The 20,060-nt window shown below is 36.3% G+C and overlaps 1 protein-coding gene across 1 annotated transcript in view; it reads left to right on the plus strand.

The window, feature by feature from the left end:
- Positions 1–20,060, plus strand: part of RALGAPA2 (Ral GTPase activating protein, alpha subunit 2 (catalytic)) — a 285,916-nt gene that overhangs the window by 79,898 nt on the left and 185,958 nt on the right. The window contains exons 11-15 of the mRNA XM_012728090.1: positions 5,193–5,360; positions 6,383–6,520; positions 8,094–8,242; positions 12,439–12,550; positions 17,874–18,111. Of these exons, the coding sequence (XP_012583544.1) occupies positions 5,193–5,360; positions 6,383–6,520; positions 8,094–8,242; positions 12,439–12,550; positions 17,874–18,111 (805 nt within the window). The remainder of the gene's footprint in view (positions 1–5,192; positions 5,361–6,382; positions 6,521–8,093; positions 8,243–12,438; positions 12,551–17,873; positions 18,112–20,060) is intronic.

Consider the following 20,060-nt stretch of genomic DNA (forward strand, 5'->3'; position numbering starts at 1 on the left):
TCATTGTCGTTCTTCTCCAGGTATTTTTTAATTTCTTCATTGATCCAATGGTCCTCCAGTAGTGTGGGTTTCTTGTCTTCCTCATATGGTTTATTTCTAGTTTTATTCCTTCATGGTCAGAGAAAATAGTTGGTATGATTTCAATCTTAGTTTATCTGTTGGTATTTATCTTGTGACCCAGTATGTGGTCAGTCCTAGAGAATGATCCATGTGGGTTTGAGGAAAATGTATACTCACATTTTGGGGGGTACAGTATTCTATAAATGTGTGTTAGACCCATGTTGTCCAGGTCCTTGTTCAGAGCTTTAGTGTCTTTGCTTATTTTTTGTCTTGTTGATCTGTCCATTGTTTTGAGTGGCGTGTTGAAGTTGAAATACATACATACTATGTATGTATTTTCTCTGATATACATTTTCATAGATGGCAGTAGTTTCCTGATATGTTTTGGTGCTCCTTTATTTGGTGCATATATGTTGATGATTGTTATATTTTTTTGTTGTATTGTCCCCTTAATCATAATGTAGTGGCCTTCTGTGTCTCTTTTAACCTTTTTTAGTTTGAAGTCTTTTTTATCTGATATAATTATAGCTGTTCCTGCCTTCTTTTTTTGGTCCATTTGTTTATAGAACTGTTTTCCATCCTTTTATTTTCAATCTGTTTTTTTTTTTTTCTTTTGCAGTTAGATATGTGTCCTCCAAACAGAATAACGTTGGGTTCTGGTTTTTTTTTTTTTTTTAATCTGTCCTGCAACTCTGTGTCTTTTTATTGATGAGTCTGAGCCATTTGCATTTAGAGATAATATTGATATATTGGCACCAACATTTGCCTTTTTTCCATTTTGGTCCTTTTGTATTTTTATTCCTTGTTTTGAACTGTTCTTGTTCATTCTTCTGTTGGATTTCATTCGAGGGCTTCTTGTAGTATTTTTGGAGTGGGGGTTTAGTCATAACAAAATTGTAGGGTTTCTGTTTGTCTGAAAATGTCCTTATTCTTTCTTCATAGAGGTAGGAGAGCTTTGCAGGATAGAGTATTCTTGGTTGCCACTTAATGCTTTTGAGTTTGTTGAGTATGTCCCTCCATTCTCTTTTTACCCATAGTGTTTCTTCTGAAAAGTCTGATGTCAGCCTGATCAATTCCCCTTTATAGGTTATTTGTTTCTTCCCTCTTGTCATTCTCATTAACTTTCCTTGTCTTGTATTTTTGGTAGTTTTACTATGATGTGTCTTGCTGTGTTTCTCCTGTCCTCATGGTAGTTTGGTGTTCTCGCTTCTTGGATATCTGCTTTCATTTCCTTCTTTATATTAGGGAAGTTCTCTTCTATTATCTCTGTGAATATTTTCTCGATTCCTTCGCCTTTCTCTTCACCTCTGGGATACCTCTAACTCTGATATTTCCTTTCCTAGTGGTGTCAGATAGCTCTTGAATTCCTTTTCCTTTTTATTTCTCTTTCTTTTTCTGTTTTAATTCTCTTTATTTCTGCATTTTCGAGGGAGCTGATTCGTGCTTTTATTTCATCTATTTTGGTTTCATTACTTTGCCCAGCATTCTTTACCTCCTCGAGTGGCCTTTTCATCTTCTGCTTTTCTTCCTTTTCTTTTTTTAATGTTTCATTTTCTTTCTTCAGTTCGTTGATTGCTTGTCTCATCGTTTTTTTCATTTCTTTCATTCATTTCCTTGTTTGCATTCTTCAACTCTGATGGCTTGCCTCATTTCATTTTTTTTTTCCTTCTCATCTTCTTTTTGTTTGCATCTTCCTTTTGTTTGTGTATCATGATGATGATTCTGAATTCTCTGGTAGGCTGAGCAGCTCTTCTATTTCTTTGGTGGTTTCTGCTGACTGATCCTTTTGTGGTGAATTTTCCCCCTGTGGACTTACTTGAATATTTGTTTGTCTTCTTTTCCCTGCTGTATATTTTCTAATACTTTCTGTTCATTGAGACATGGTGTTGCTGTTATTGTTTGGCATTCTTTCTGGATGTTCTTTCTGGGATGGCAGAGGGACTTCCAGACACTTCAGTTGTGGAGGGTATTCTGAGCCTTATTTTGTTTCAGTATCTCCTGTTTTTCCAGCCCCCACTGTGTGGAATTATGTCTGTTGTCTCTGTCAGTGACAGTCAGGGTTCTCTTATGGTTCAGCTTCTTCTAGTAACTCATTGATTTCGTTTCTCTAGATGGTGCCTGTTGATCTTTGTAGCATTATGTTGTCCCAGGTTCCCTCTGTGCTTGGATGCAGCTGTGGGAGGTGGGGTGCATTAGAAGTGTTGCAGCTGGGCCTGTGGTTGAGCCAGTCACTGGTTTTGATTATTTTCTGAGCACGTTGAGCCTTCCAAGGCCTTGCCTTACTGGCTCACAAGAATTCTGGCCACTGTTGTCTAATAACACCTGGAGTCCTAATTCTGCCCATCCCCCTGTTCTACAGGCTGCTAGTCCTCCCTGAAGGCTTCCAGGGCTCTTTGTGCCCACTCAGAGCAGTTTCTCCCTGAGCAGTCATTCCCTACCACTTGGGGGAGTGTTAATGGACCTGTTTTTGATAGTCTAACCGTTTCCCCCTCCCTCCCCCCCCCTTTATCTCAGGGGCTTTGTGAACTTGCTGGCCCTGCCTTAGTGACTAATGCCAGGAACAAGCCTCCAGGCCTATGCTGTGGGGGTGGGTGAAAGGTTTGCAAGCCTTGCAGCTGCCCCAGTCACCAGATCACCATATTTTCCTCTCCACCTCCTGGGCTCGGTGTGCCCACTTGCACAGTTTTTCCTCACAGCTTGGAGTCTACTCACTGAGCCAAATGAGCAGGAAGCCTCCATCTGCTGCACTAGAACATGGGTGCTCCCCGCATCTGAGTTGCAGGGTTCCGTTTATCCTGTCTGTAGCACTTCCTAGTAGGGCACCTGGGTGTTTTCGTTTAGGAGTTCCCTTATCGGAACTCCCCAATCGCTGATTCTCCCTCAGTTATCTTCCTTCTAGTGTGTCTAGGGTGTTCTCATTTGGGTTGAAACTCGTAGTATGTAAGTCTGCTCTGACACCATCTTGCCATATCTCTCAGAAGTTCTATTTTATTCCTATTGAAATCTGCGTAGTCATTTGTTACAGTTTCTTACTTACTACAAACATTTCATGCTTGTCTTTTATTTCTTTAAACATATTCAATAATCATTCTAAAATCTTCATTGTATATTTGAAGCCCTTATAACGTTTCCTGCTTCTTCCGATTTGTATGTCTAGAAAAGTTTTTACTTAAAAAATAAAAAAGCAGAATTAGCAGATATCAATAAAACACTCATTCTGCAAGGGAGGGGAAAGCAGAGGGATGAAAACAGGAAGGGAAGAATACAAGAAACTATGGTGGTGGTTCATGGTGAATTGGTGGTGGGGGAATTTTATGGGGAATACATCAAGAGGAGAAAGCATACAAGCATACATTATACAAAAATTAACAGTGATGTTATATACATACATACATACAAGCACACATACATACATACATTTAAATAATTCCTAGGTGGAAGATTAACCTAAAATTATAATGCCAGCTAAACTGCTGTTCACATGTAAGGAAAAATGAAAACATGCCCATCATAAATTGTTTCGTATCCTTGCTAGTATTTTTGACAGTATAGGTGTATTCATTGTGGCATTCCGATCACTGAAGTACCTATAGTCCTTCACCATGGTGCACTCAGTCCCCTTCCCATAACCCTCCATTTTCACCCCTGATCTGTGAAAACCACAGATCTGTGATTTACTTTCAGGGGTTGATTTTAAAGTTTTTCTCTTTTTTATCTTTGTTTAGTTTTTCTTTATTATATGTGTATTTTACATAGACACACATTATACATATATTGTACATTTTTATATGTATATTGCTCTTGGAACTAATATATTTTGTCCAGTTTTATACTTTTTAGTCATTTATATTTTCTTTATTTAGATTCAACCAAGTAGTTACCCTTTTTGTTTTAGTTTCTTCCTTTCTGTATCTCTGACCTGGAATTATTTTTACTTCTCCCTACAGAATACTTTAGTATTTTTCCAAGGCCAGCTCTCTTGGTAATAATTGTCTCACTTTCTTACTGACATATCTATTTTGCTGTCATTTTGAAGTATATTCTTTCTGATGTTGAATTCTGCATTGGCAGCTGTTTTCTTTCTGTACTTTAAATATCTTATTCCATTATTTTTGGCTTCCAGGGTTTTTTTTAAGAAATCATGTTAGGTCATGTGGATGCCCCTTTGCTCGTTTAGAGGAAATATCTTTTCCCTCTGACATTTTTTTTTAATATATATATATATATAATTTACTTATTTGTATATTTTACATCTTTAAAGATTTTTTTATTATCTTTGATTTTTGGCAGTCTTACTATGTATACTTTGTATTTGTCCTGCTGTATTTCTTTCTGATTCTTTAAATCTGTGGATTGATATCTTGTGCAGTTAATTCTTAGTCTTTCTTCAAATAAGTCTAAGTCCTTTTTTTTAACTGTTTTTAAATTTTATTGTGGTTTTGTTCATATTGACTTCTCATATTTCTGCGTTATTAATGTGTTGCATGTCACATTAACCAGTCAGTTTAGTTTGTAGAAATAATTTTGGTTTTACTATGATTTTATTTTCCTCCAGGATATTTTGTATTTGCTTTCTGAGAAAGGATGACATGTTTCTCTCAGAGTGGGTTTAGGTTACATAGTTTCCTATATTTGTCAGAATTCATCAAGTAGTTCTCCTAAGATTAGTAAATTGTACTGTTTATAAATTTTACCCTAATGCAAAATAAAATTTGAATCCTAAAAAGTGATATGGAGACTGAAATGTTTAGAGTTTTGTACCAGTAAGTCTGCTATCTTAAAATATATTTATGATTCATCGGGAAAATTTCCAAGTTGTGCTATTAGTGTTGTTTATATAGCCATTTAAAGTATCTGTGTAGGTACACGTTTTGGTTATTTTTCTGGTAAAGTTATTAAGAACACAGAAATTACTTTTAAATTACATTATGTTTTCTGGTCCAATACTGACATCATTGTTTCTCAGATTAAGTTTGATATGCACAAAATTATATGACCCTGCATAGTGTTCATAAACTGTTTCAAAGGGAAGTCAAAAATGGGTGATGGTCATTGGAAATGTGCATTAAGTGGTTCTCTGGTGATTGAAGTTTGTGTAAAATTAAAGGAAGTTTTCTTCTTTTTCATTTTAGGCATTTTTGTTGCCTTCCTGTGACATAGCTGTAACAAGAAAAGTAGTTCAAGTGTACAGAATGTGGATCCTCCAGGACAAACCTATGTTCATGGAGGAACCAGATAAAAGAGATGTTGTCCAAGAAGATGCTGAAAAATTAGGTTTTTCAGAAACTGATAACAAAGAGGTACTATTTTATTACTTGTTTGATTTGGCAGTTACACACCTTTTAGGAAAGTATGTATATTCAGTCAACATCCTAGTCAGTGGATACCCGCAGGCAGCTCTCTTCTTTGCTGAGTTCTGTGAAGACCTCAGTGAGGCTACTTCTGTGATCTAGTCAAGGTCATTGGTCATCTCCTAAATACTGAATGATGGCCACGTATGTATTGGCTTTCATCAGTTCTTCACTATCATACTGGAGTTGTTTAATAAACCATCATATTTTACACTTCTCTGAATAAGACTAAAACATATCACTGCCTTATTGTTGACATGTTTACATAAATAGCATTTTAGAAACTAAATTTAGAATGTTTGGGCAGACTTTTCTTATTCAGTGACATCTATCAAAGATGTGGGGTTGTTACACATTTGAGAAAACTAACCTAGTAGCAAATACAGTATTGTCTCCACTTAGGCCTCACTGTCAGGCTGGGGTGGTGTCCTTGGAGAGTGATTGCTGTTATGATGTATCTGTTAGTCTGTGTTAGGCAAAACTTGAGACCAGATAAATTAAAAACAACAGAGTGACCATCTTCCTGGAACATAAAGAAACTTGTCATATTTATATTTCTGATATGCTATCTTAAAATTTAATCTGTTAAATTATGTCTAAAAGCAGTTTAGAATTGTTTTAGCAATTACCAGCAAACTTTAAAATATTTGTAAGAAAAAGCTTGTCAGTTTTAAATACCTGCATTAATTCCATAAGTTTGGTTTTTCACTAGTGGTGAAATCATTTCAGTAACTGGTCTTGAGTCCCATTGCCCATGCAATTTATCATATATTCAGATAGTCTAAATTACATCTTCAGCCCTAGATGAACATTACTTGTTTCTTTAGTACATGCAATTCACCAAATGGTGAACAGAATGGAAACAATTATTTCTCCTAGAGCTTACATTCTTAGGAATTCTGGTGAATGTGAGGAATTAAATATTTGCAGTTGTTTCTTCCCACTTGTTAACTGATTGTTATTTTCTAAAGACCTCATCTGAAAGTTTTGGTCATAAGCGCTCTTCGAGTTGGGGACGAACATACTCTTTTACGAGTGCAGTGAGCAGAGGATGTGTGACTGAAGAGGAAAATAAGAATGTGAAAGCTGGGGCACAGGCAATGCTGCAGGTATACAACTGGTCAGAGACATGAAGGCTCCAACTGGAGTCATCTTGAACATTTTTATTGGGGATAGCACCATGTAAAATATGCTGATCTTTTACTCTTTCAGTAAATAGCTATTAAATTTTCATTCTAAGATTTTATTTTTACTGGTTTCCTTACTTCAGTTTGTAAAGATTTTTTTTTTTTTTTTTGTAGTCAAAAGGATTTTCTGGTCAAAGAAAAGGATTATTATACAGTGAAAGTGAAATGACTGAGGGCCCTCCTTGGTGACACAATGGGTTAAAGCACAGCCCTGTGCAGCCGTTGCAGCTCAAGTTCGATCCCCAGCCAGGAAGATGACCCACATGGCCCAGCAGACCTCTCCTGTCTGCCCCCACAGTGTACTTTTTCAGTCTGCCTGTTCTGCTCCCCACTCTGTCTCTAGCGAATCCTCTCACACCACTGTACCTCTGGCCTGTACCCCAGTTCTATATATACAAATAAATAAATCTTAAAAAAAAAAAAAAGAATACTCAAAATTGAGGGATCACTTGTGTCATCTGTGTAAATGGTAATGCATTGTTATTTTATGGCAGTACCCCCTAAGCAGTACCTTATGATACCCTGATAGTTCTTTCCGCATTTTTTTTCTGTGATAACCCTGATAACAGAGAACAGTGAACTTATATCCTGAAGGTCTGAGGCAGAGCTTAGTCAGTTTATTATCAAATTTACTTTTTTTAAAAAAAGATTTATTTATTTATGCATATAGAACTGGGGAACAGGCCAGAGATATGGAGGGTGAGAGGATTCACCAGAGACAGGGGAGCAGAACAGGCAGATCAACGAAGTACACTGCTGAGGGGAGCAGCGGGCAGGTCAGGAGAGGTCTGCCGCGCCATGTGGTCACCTCCGGGGCAGGCAGGGATCGAACTCATGCAGAAGTGGCTTAAGCTTCTTAGTGCTGTGCTTTAACCCGCTGTGCAACCAGGGAGGGCCCAAATTTACTTTTAATTCCAGTTTTTATCATAAGAATTCACTTTAGGCTTCTATTTCACTATGTATTTCTCACATTAAAAATATTTCAGTATATATTTCTCATATTTAAAATGTGCACTTCAACCATGAGGCTTTGTCTATGTCTTGGCACTACTGCTCCTAGTGGTCCATGCCCTGTCAGCAGATTGTCTGTGTGCTGGGCGATTCAACATTAATCTGATAGTTTCTTCTAATTCACAGCTCCATGTGGTCATCCCTGTAGTCTTTGACTCCCTGGCCATCATCCAAAAGTTTTTCATCTAGAGGCAGTGATCCTGTTACCTTTTTCTATTCTTCAAGCTCTTCAAAATCTCTTCTGATGCATAAGATTTATTACACTGCAATATTAATATGCAGTAGTGCCTTTTTTCTAAGAAAGATCTTTTAGATGTGTTTTGAGTGCTTCTAAGGGATGAACTAAAATAAGTCTTGTATATAATATATTGATACTACATTAATTAAAATAGCTAAGGTAGTAGAATAAAAATTTTATTATCTTTAAGTGAAATTTTTTGAGATTTATGTTATAGTTTCTAACGTAAAATTTGTTGATTTTAAGGTATTTTTGACAAATGCTGCAAACGTCTTTCTGCTGGAACCTTGCGCTGAAGTTCCTATGCTCTTGAAAGAACAAGTTGATGCTTGCAAAGCTGTGTTGATTATTTTTAGGCGCATGATAATGGAGCTTACGATGAATAAAAAGACATGGTGAGTTTATTTCAAATTAATAATGTAAATCAAATATTATTGTTTTTCAACATAATAATTAAAATGCTAAAGCCCCCATTAAATAGCTTTATAAAATTAACAATAAGATGATAATCAGTCTTTTGTAACTATTTCTGTGAATTATGAAGAAAGTAAGTATTCAGTACTTTGTTTATTTTCATTATTGGTTTTAAACAATGTTCTTGGATTACAAGTAAATAGTCATATTACTTAATAGCAGGGTTTTTCCATTGTTAACTGTCATTAGTTAAAAAGCGGTAACTGGTGTTTCATATTAGTATTCCTCATAGGCCTAGAAGAGTTTAATTGCTCCAAAGTAGTGTTAACAGCTTTTTATTGCTTCAAGTTTCAAGTTTAAAGTTCATTTTGGAAAAAAAAAATATTTTAAATGATAAATTGTTAGAATAACTAAATAAATAGTGCAGTCAAAAATATAATGGCATCATTAAAATAGGCTTATATATTTTCCTTTTTATCCTGAGTTTTATGTTTCTGGTACCCTTAAAACAAACAGTATCCTCCTCCCATAACAAATTACTGCATTTTAGGGTGTAATCAGAGGTTCTCAGCAGCAGATCAAAGTGCCTCAGAGGCACTGCACTCTTCTTTCCCAGCACACTGGAGGTCTGTGTCTGTGTCCTACCTTTGAAATAGCTCTTGCAGAGGCCTCCCTGGTAGCCTAGACCTTAAGTCTTACACTATTACCACTATGGGCCTGAGTTGAATCCCTGTCCAGGGAGCTGACCCACATGGTGCAGTAGACCTCTTGCTGATTCTCTCAGCAGTGTGTATTTCAATAGATCCACCTGATTCTGGTGAATTCTTTCATCCCCTAGTCCCTATACCACTGATCTGTACCCTAGTTCTATGCAAAAATAAATAAATTTAAAAAATAATAAAAGAAAGCCATACCTCTTGAGCCTTTCGCATGTTCTTCCTATCCACCTTACCACTCACCTAGCTGGTCAGCTGCCCTCTCAGTGATCTTTACTTTGGCTCTTCATACTCTTAATACACTGAAACCCCTCCACACCAGTGCTAGTGGTACCCTCCCTACTGGATGTCCTCAGGGTCCCCAGACCACATCTGTATTCTGGTTGTTTTTTAAGGACACCGTGTAGACAGCACTTCAGGGTATATTAGGAGAAATCTGTCAATAATTGTTAGAAATCATGGAAATGAGATGGAACTGAGCTGGCAAGGGCCTTTGGGTCATTTAGACCAGTCCTTTTCTTTCAGAGATGAGTGCAAGGTGCACCCAGAGAAATCCTGTCATGCAGAAAGTTCACTGATATAGAAATCTCTAGTATCAAATGATTATTTTAGGATGTAAATTCCAATACAATATTTCCTGGCTTTTAAACTTTGTATTATTTGCCAAGAAGCAGTTGTTACAGGTGAAAACATAATATCAATGAGCACTATGATTTAATCAAGATTAATGCTGCGTCAGTAATAGTGAAAGTAAGGAGAAATGTTCATATGCTTTCAACTGAAATATGTGCTTCTCCAATAGACTTTTTTTTGAAGTTCTTTTTTGAAGTTCTTTTTGAAAACTGAATTCTGATTACCATTGTATTAATACTATTGTGATACTTAAAAAAAAACTTTGGGGGTGAAATTCTAGGAAATAAAATCTGTTCTTCAATAATTAGAGAATTTCATGTAAAAAAAATATATATATAAAAGATTGTATAAGTAAATGAAAATATTCACCAAAAATAGTTAGTGGAGCGTAAAAAGGAATGTGACATGTTTTGATATTTGATTTTATGTATTTTTGTCCCAGAGAAACCCTGAATCCCCTCTTTTCTCTCTCCTAGTTCACTTTCTTTCATCACAGACTGAACAGTAATAATGATACTGTAATAAACACTAGTGACTTCAGTTGTGTTACATGCTAAGAAGAGCAGTGGTGCTAGAGAAGGGAACAGTGTTAAGGGCTGGAGTCTTTGTAACCAGTGTCAGGGAACGCCTTTCTAGCATAGCCTTGAGGGAAGGAGAGAAGGGAAAGGAGGTGAGAGTGGGGAGTGGAGCCTGAGGAAAGAGCATTCCCATAGAGATAACAAGAAACAAGCATAGCATGTTTTGGGCAGGACAAGACAAAGGCCATCCTGGTGGTGGAGAGGGATGTGGGGAAGATGGGGCAGTGGCAAGCCAGGGCCAAGTTGGACAGGACTTTGCAGACCAAAGTAATAGCACAGAGCATCTCACAGTCCAACTTATATTTCCAGATGATCTCTGTAGCTGCTGTGTAGAGAAGACAGTGTGGTGGAACTATGGTTACAAACCATGGTGACTTAGACCAGGACTGTAACCAAAGAAGTTCTAAGCATGGATCCCGAGTAACTAGTATGTGAAAGACAATACCATCTGTGTGAGAAGGTGGATACAAAGGAAATAATAAAAAAGGCAAGCAAACCCTAGGTTAGCACATATTGCTGAATTTTATGTGATGCAATAGAATTTTGTTCTACTCCCCAAAATTAGCATTTCAAAATTATGAAAAGCTGATGTCAAACTCTAAAGATTGTTCCAAATGGAAGCATTTTTTTTTAACCCCATTTTCTTCAGAGGGCTGTATGGGAATTTCATGGCTTTCAAAGGTTTTATTTTAGGTTTAGAAATTGAATTAATCCTGTGACTATTGTCAGTCATTGCTTTAGTCACATTAACATTTTTTGATAGTAGTTTCCATGACAGAGGTTTTTGTGAACATTATTATATCTCTTGTTTTGTGAACATTATTATATCTCTTGTTTTGTGAACATTATTATATCTCTTGAACAGGTATGGGGCACTGGTAGTGGTATGTTACCACGCATGTGAAAGGGGTCATTTTTTGTTGTTTTTAAAACATCATATAATGTCAGCAGGCAGTGGTGACTCTGGGTGTTGTCCTTCCCTCAACTCTGACAGGGGCTTCGAGACCTGTGGTAAATAATAGCCCGACTTTCCCCAATACTGTACCATTTCTTCCTTCATTCTCCTCTTCGTTTGCACTGTCTGCTCCATGCGCATGTGCCCAGGTATAGGTTATTCTTCTCCCTTGCTTCCAAAAGCCATTGGCCATGTACAGGAACACTTAAGCAAGTAAGACAGAATAACATGGAGAGTGGACACCAACAGATAATGCCAGAATGAAAATCAAGTGCGTGCAGCTACAGATTGGGCAGGAAATCCTCAGAGGTCACTACCTTGAGAAATTTAATGACATTCAGTGTCATATAAGAAAAAACCCTATTTTAACATGCAGAAGTATGGAAAAAGCATAAAGTAACCATGAGTAAGCAATCTCATCATCTGCCTGAACTAGGTTATTTTGTCTAATTTTTATTTTTATCAACAAAGAACAGGAAAGCTTAGTTATAAAGATGAGTGAGGAGAAGTTAAAAGGAGCTATGGTGATTTTTCTTGGAGAACAAATGGATGTGTACAAAAATAATGTGTTCTTCGCACGGAATCCGGGGAAAGATTTAGGAATATAACTCAGCTGTGAGAAAGAAAAATGCCCTTTGGCTGCTCTGCAGAACCTATTGTTATAATAATCAACACTATTATTTGTTATCTCTAATGTTTTATAATATTCAAAGACCTTTTACATAAAACCCCCTTTTGCAAACAGCACCAGCTCCATGAGTCTGTTTCCACTGGTGACCAGGCCAGCCCTCCTGCCTGTGAGTGCAGTGTGGAATTGAGTCACACTGTCTTACTGACTCCCAGCTACCTACAAGTGAAGAGAAAATGCCAGTTCTATTTTCTATCACGTTGATGGATTCAGAGATTTTACTTTCCTACAGCTTAAGAAAAATAAAGGATGTGGAAAATTAAAGAGTGCTGCAAACGTTCAGACCTCTTCAATTGGTGCCTTTTTGGACCGGTGTAGCTGGAGAAACAATCTTGTCTCCCTTTTTACAAGGGGAAAAAAATCAGGATGTAATGATACCCTTTATCCTTTCTGTTACTATAGAATATTTTAAAACTGTTGTACATAAAGTAGCTTATTTTGATTAAATATGGTATTAATTATACAACTGGCACTCAGATTTTTAATACTTTGGGGTAATACATAACTATTGATGTTGCTGGATTCTTAAGAGAATTTCTTGTACCTATAAATTAAAGTGCTTTGGAGATGTGATTAATAATATGAGCTTTTATTTTGGGTGGCCCAGGGAACAGATGTTGCAAATACTACTCAGGATAACAGAAGCTGTCATGCAGAAGCCAAAGGATAAACAAATAAAGGACTTGTTTGCCCAGAGCTTGGCAGGGTTACTGTTTAGGGTAAGTCTTTTTTATTAAAACACTGCATATACAAGAAATGAATCATATTTTTACAGCAAATGAATTTTAATCACTGAGAATTTTAAGAGTAAAATGAAACTAACTTTAAATTTTTAGAAATTTAATGAGAATTTTTTTCTTTCTGGCTTTGTCCTTGCTATTTATGCTTTACCACTAGTGCTGGGCTTTTTCAGGTCTGTCTTTTCTCTTTTCTCTCCCTCTCAATGTGATGTCAGGTTACTCATATTCTTGATTCTTCTTACCACATGATAGTTATGTACGCAAGTGTTAAAATAGGAATATTTAGCTTCGTTCAAAGAAATAGTTTCTATCTTTGTTACGTTCACCTTTCTGCTGCCTGTCTGCTTCCTCTTTTGACTTGCTTGACATTGGTAGAAATGAGGAAGATGAAAAGAGCTGATAGCCTTGATAGATTCCAAGATATGAAGGATGCACAGAAGGATGGGAATAAGAATAAAGTCAGGAGCAGTTTAGGCTAGACATGAAAATATAAGAGCTTTTGTTATGATGGACAGTTGTGTTTCAATCCACAAGACTGGGTGGGATTACTTAGGAAGTGAATATGTGTCATAGAAGAGGACTATCTCCATGCCTGGAAGAGGAAGAGTCAGTTAAAGCTGCTGAGAAAGTTTGGCTAGTGAGCTCAGAGGATAACTTGAGGAGCAAGTGTCTAGTATGCATGGAGTGTTGCTATGAGGGGAATGACCATTCAGTTGTTGACTTTGAAAAAATGTAGATGGTTGAGAATATTGTGGGGGAATTAGTGTAGCTGGACAGAGGAGAAAATGTGAGCCTATCAGTAGAGTTAGCAAGTATAGTGAAGACCTAACAGAGATGTGGATGTGAAGGGAGCGGGGGAAAGGAGAGCTGGTTGGAGAGCGCAATGTACGTGGAAGACATGTCTGTGGGGATTGTATGTCCAATAATGGAAAACAGGAAGGAGATGGGGATGGGAGCTAAGGTGAGGAGGGCTTGACTGACCTTCAGTGGGAACAAAGAGCCAAGAAGGTGACTGTTTTTCTTACATCTTACATGGTAAGAAAAATCAAGAACATGAGTAGTCTGATAGCACCTAGAGGGGGAGAGAAAAGCCAGATGATGAAATAACTGCCAGGGAAGTAGAAGTTTTATCTGGTCCTGAGAGAGGAGATCTATTATAACATTACTTTAGACAGCCTTCATATTTATAGTACACATGGATATAATTGATGTGACATTTTTGAAAGAGATCAGTGTAAATGGCTGGGGGAAAATGTGAGAGTCTACACAAATAAAGGAGTTAGGATGCATGGGTCTTTGTATAATTTGATAGGTCAAGACAGAAGTGATAGTTGTAGGGAAGAGAAGCTAACTGACCTCCTCAGTTGACTTTAAGGTGATTTTGGAAGGTATCAACTAAGGGCATGTCTAGAATACAGGTAGAACATGTAGGTGAAGGTAACAAAAAAGAGACGTTAGTTCTTTGAATAAAGTTAAATATTCCCATTATAACACAAGCGAACACAGCTACCACTTTTTAGTTATATAATGTGATTGAATGATATTGATAACTGATGAAAAATGTATGAAAGGTTGAAGAAATTGGCAGGTATTCACTTTCTTCCTGAACATGCTAATCACATTTACTCTGCCTTGTCTTGTGTTTCTGCACAGCCTTTTGGTGAATCCAACTTTTCCATGCTCTTGTCTAGAGGGTAGTGCTGACCACTGCTTTACTACCTGCCTGGACATGCTGACACTGCTCACTTTGTTCTGCTTCTCATGGAGTGTCTCATTACAGGCACCTTTGTAAGCTCCTAGTCCTTAATGAACTGAGGTGCCCAGTGACATAGACTGAAGTCAGGCTTAGACTGGTTGGAACTCATTCCTCACCAGTTGATTGGCCTTCCACCTGTTGAGTGTGTTGAAAGTAAAATGAGAGCTTTTCACTAAATTAAGCAAAAATCTATTCTGGAGTTTTATTGTTTGGCTGGTGTTTGTTTGGGAAGAAGAATTTCCTCATTAAAATAGGAATCTTGCCCAATATTACTTAAAGATTTGAGTCCATGATTTTAAAAATTTCAGTGTTGCTACTGGTAATGTAGGATGTATCAAGACAAATGCTTAAATTAAGAATGAGCTATAAAATAGTAAAGAGCTGATGAACTTTTTCGAGTTAGATTCTGAGATCTGTTTCTTACTGGAGTTAGGCAAACTTGAGTTCTGATACTTTCTGGCTTTGTGACCTTGAGCAAATCACTTCATCTTTCTGAGTCTCTTCCTTAATCTGTCACAATCAGGAAAGGATTCCTTCCTATCTTGCAAAGTTGTCATAAGAATCAGAGAGGATTCATTTGGGATTTATGATCATCTGTTGACTTCCTAAGTTGTTTTATGAGATCCAGGGTGAGGGGAAATGTGAAAGGTCTGGACAGATCTGCCATTTAATCAAATGGGTATCATCTTAGTCCCATACTAAAATTAAAATGTGCCATCTAATTATTATTCATTTGCTCATGTAGATTGTCTACAATTGCCAGATACTTGATTTTTAAAAATTTGAATAGGGAGACTATTTAAGATAGGAAATTTTAAGTTGATATTATCCTTTGATCTCTTTCTAATTTTTTCCCTAAACATTAGTAGATAACCTGAGTTAGAAAATTCTCTTCAGATGATAGTTGTGTTTTACACACTTACCAAATACTGGTGATTGTGATAAAAAAAAAAATGTTTTACATCTGTTGCTAAATATGTCCTCTGAAGATACATCAGGAAAGACTACGGTCTGAACATGAGCTATGTAAAATAGCATGAGCTATTACTTTAAAATTCTGTAGTATCCTAAGTGTGGTGAGTAGAAAACTGCAGAAAGTGGTTGGTTGGGAAATGTATGTAAGTAAAGGATTGAGTTTTGCGTAAAGGTGTTTTTTGGAGAGCTTGTATGTCAAGATATATTTGATAAAATGTGAATTTCAGTGCCGAAAGAACCTTGGAAATAATTTTTTTTCAGATTCTGATTTTTAATTTGTACTGTTACTCCATAAAATTCAATTATGTAAATTACCCAGGTCACAAACTTAGTGGTAAAATTGAGTCTAGGACTTTTTCTGTTGCACATTGTTTTAGAAGGGATAACTTACTCAAAGTTCAAAGATTCCACCCTTACTTACACACTGACTGAATTCTGATTTTGCTCCATGTGAAAGTTATTAATTATGCTGATTCAGTATTTCTGCATACATGTTTGTGAGATATCCTAAGATTAATTTTTCTTGTCCTACTAGGATTATACTTTTTATTTAATATTTATTCATCTTATTTCATGTATGTACTTCATGACCTCAAACTTATTTTGAAGAAAGGAGTGTGAAAATAGAAGCTGGAAAATATGTATAAAGTAACATCAATTAAAATTATTTTAATTTTTTGTTTGCATTTTTCTTAATTTAAAAAAAAATTCTTATCTTTGACCTTAGAATCATATTTTAAGTGTGAATATTTAAAATTTTGTTTTCAATATACTTAACTACTTTAGTGCAACTGTAATTGTTTACCCCTTTCAGAATAGTAAGCTTGAATTGAAAAGTAGCAAGTAGGTATATTACTTTAAACACAATTTTCAGGTAGTTAGGAGAGACCTGCTTAGTTATAAAATGCTTTCAACTTTTCAAAGTTTTCCTATATCTGTGATAAGAAAAATGTTAGTTTCTGTTATATATATAATTTTTGAGAAAAAACTAAAAAAAAACATTTATCCTAGCCCATGTACAACTCATGTCAATAGTGATAGCCTTCCTAACCTCTACTTCCCTGCAGTTTGGTACCTTAACAAGTACATTTAACTTTAACAGTAAATTCAGGGAAGTTACAGAGATTTTTTTTTTATATAATGGTTCTCTCTGCTAAGGTTAAGAAAAGCATTTGGGGTTCATCTGAGATGGGTGTGGCTATGTTGTGTGCTTGGTGTTTCTTTGAGGGAAGATATATTTTAAATTTAAAGGATGTGTAATGTTTGGTAGAGGTAAGGAAATAACCTGAATATTCAAAAAGTTACCTTGCAGGGTAGTCCATGTGACCATTACAGTGTCATAGACCATAAGACTAGAGCACAGCACTGGATAATGAAGAGACTCTTCAGGAAAAAGGAGGGATATGTGTGTTGAAGGGGGAAATGTAGAAAACTGGGTTAGGAGGTTACTTACTAGGACTGGTGTGATCAGGAAGTGATGTTTAAGTTGTGAACTAAACAATGAATGGAAGTTAAATTAGAGGGAAGAGAGGAAAGGCAGTTTATGTCTAAAGGCCAGTACAGGAGAGACAAGGTTGAGGAACTGGAAGAATCTCAATGGAAGAAATTAGTTCTCTTTACTATTAGCCTAGGTTAGAGGTGCCTTCAGAGAATAATAGAGGACTATCTGATAAGCTGATGGGGAGGCCAAGAAACCAGCAAAGAGCTCAAGACTGAACATGGAGATTCAGAAGTCCACAGTACACAGATGACAAGTGGAGCCATAAGAATGGCATAAGAAAGGAGATGAGGAACTGCAGATGGAATGAGTTAGAATATTCTTTCAAGAAATCTGGTTTTAGAAGGGAAAGATAAGCGACTCCAAGATAAGGGACTCCAAGGGAACTTTTATTTAAGATGTGAAAGGATTGAGCATACTTAAATGCTGGTGGAGAGGAACTTGGAAAGCATGATAAGTTAGAGATAAAAGAGAGATGGGGTTTATAGAAACAAAAACTGAGGAAAAGGTCCTGTGCACAGCTGTGAAGTATGGAAGTATGGAAGAGCAGGAGCCCCTCTTTATAGCCTGCAGTTGGAAGAGAGGGTGGTTAAGCGCATGGGTCTCATGGATGTTCTCGTTTTATAGTTGTTCTTCTTTTGAAATGTGCAGTGAGTTCTGGAAAGAATCAGGGAGGAGTGTGTGTGTGTGTGTGTGTGTGTGTGTGTGTATGGAAGTTTGAAGTAACCACTATAGAGATATAGAGAATAAGGGAAAGAACTATCTCAGGAAACAGAATAGTTACTATACAGAGAACTTTGTCTTCTTCCCCATTGTAGCCAAGACCAACTACAGAGGGTGGGATAATAATTTTGAATCAGTAGCTTTCATTGCAGTAATAACTAATTTCACAGTAGCTCAAATTCTGATTATAGTATAACAAATGAAGTTTGAGAAATCAAAAGAAAAACAAGATCCAAAAGCACTTTATTTTAAAATTCATTTTACTGACTATAATTTAAAATATCTTGTTAAAAATGATAATACTTACCAATGAATGCAACTGAGTTCTCTGTTTGGTTGGTTCGTTTTAGACTCTCATCGTGGCTTGGATCCGAGCAAACCTCTGTGTGTACATTTCACGAGAACTCTGGGATGACTTTCTTGGTGTTCTGTCCTCCCTTACGGAATGGGAGGAGCTCATAAATGAGTGGGCCAACATTATGGACTCTTTGACTGCAGTGCTCGCAAGAACTGTGTATGGAGTGGAGATGACAAATCTACCTCTGGACAAATTAAGTGAACAAAAGGAAAGGAAGCAAAGGGGAAAAGGTATTTAACTCTTAAAGCAACACCAGTTGTCTAGAGTGTGTATTATATAAACTTAGATTGTTCTGTAGGCTAATAGCTATCTATTATCCATGAACATCATAATAAATGGAACCAATCTTACAGTCAGTGTCTTTTCAGTGGTGGTATTAGATTGTGTCTCATGGCACTCTCTACCCTTAATGAGGATGGGCATTTTCTAGAGAAGCCATAGAATATGGCAGAAAGTGGAGGAAGTATAGTAATAACAGCAGCAATAATCATAATAGTAATAATAATAATGACTAGTGCTTTGTACATATTATATCTCTATCATCATGGTAGCCAATGAAGTATGTACTGTTATTCCCATATAAAAGACAAACTATTAAAAGAAAAGATAGTTCATGGTGATTGAGTTATTTACGGTTAGATAGCTAAATGGTAAAGACAGCAATGAAAACCAGGCAAATCAAACTCAAGACACACCAGTATTAAATGTATTTAACTACCTCTCTAGGGAACATAGAACACTTCTGAATGGTTCAGGTCAGAGTCATTTGGCTTGGTTGTATTTCTGGATAAAAACTGTTTTGCAAAAAAAATAATAATAAAAAAAATTAGAACAACTATATGATCCACCAATTCCTCTTGTGCATAAATGCCTGCTACAAAAGCACGGTTGAAGATACATCTGCACTCCCATGTTTACAGTAATGAAAGCTTGGAGATGACTTAAGTGTCCACTGAAGGTACATTGGATAGAATGTAACATATAAAGTCCTATGCCACATAGTCACAGGGGAGTGTTCTGAGAAATATACCTTTCGGCAACTTCATTGTGTGTGTGAATATCATGGAGTGTTATTTTCCAAACAGAACTTACCTATTTTTTTTTGCCATAACAATTTAGGAGGACACCTTAGACGATCTGGTCGCCCAGTGTTCTTTTTGCTCCTATGATACATGACACTAGGTAATAGGAATTTTGGCACCACAGGATATGTGGTCGATTGCTGACCAAAGGTTGTTATGTAGCACAAGACCATTTATGTACAAAGGGATATAATTCTACCATTAAGAAAAAAAAAATTGTGACAAAATGGATGGATGGACCTAGAAGGCATTACACTAAGTGAAATTAGTCAGGCTGAGAAAGACAATATTGTATAATCTCATTCATGTGGGAAATATAAAACAAGTCCAAACTCAAACTCATAGCAAAAGATATATGGATCGTTACCAGAGGTGGGGGAATGGGCCATTGGATGAAGATATTTAAAAGGTGCAAACTTTCAGTTATGAGATAAATATATACTGGGAATGTAATATGCAATGTGATGACTATAGTTAACACTGTTGTATAATTTGTAAACTAAAGTTCTTAAAAGTTTTATCTTAAAAAAAAAACCTTTTTTTTTATTTGTATCTATTGAATAATTTCCACCGCTTATTGTGGTACTCATTTTGCAATATATGTAAGTTAAATCATTGTACATTAAACAAATGCTTTATGAATAAAAGTGGAAACAATTTGAGACCTACCATGTATGTGTATGAGTTTCTTTTTGGGATTTATGGAGGGGTGGGCATCATCAGATTGGAGTACTATAATAAAATTAAGGTCTCCGATTTTCTACTTTTAAAAAGTAGTTTTTGAAGCATTCTGGCAATAGTGATGTAACTTCTTTTGACATATTTCTGATATTGAAAGGGGCTTATTAACATTTTCTTTTCAACATTAGAATGAATAATATGACTGTTGAAGATGCTTGGATACTTGGGAAGTTTTAGATTACTAACATATGAACAACTCCCTAAATGGCAATACAAGGTGTGATACCTGGTTTGCAATAGCAGAATCAGCTGTTTATATTGCAGTTGTCTATGCCATTTGCTGAGCAACACAGAATGTGAAATGAGTAGCAATGAATTCAGCCTTTAGATAATTTTTTTTTTTTTTTTTTTTTTTT

Source organism: Condylura cristata, unplaced genomic scaffold (genome assembly GCF_000260355.1).
Source record: "Condylura cristata isolate star-nosed mole 26May11 unplaced genomic scaffold, ConCri1.0 scaffold00022, whole genome shotgun sequence".
In the NCBI taxonomy this organism is placed as follows: Eukaryota; Metazoa; Chordata; class Mammalia; order Eulipotyphla; family Talpidae; genus Condylura; species Condylura cristata.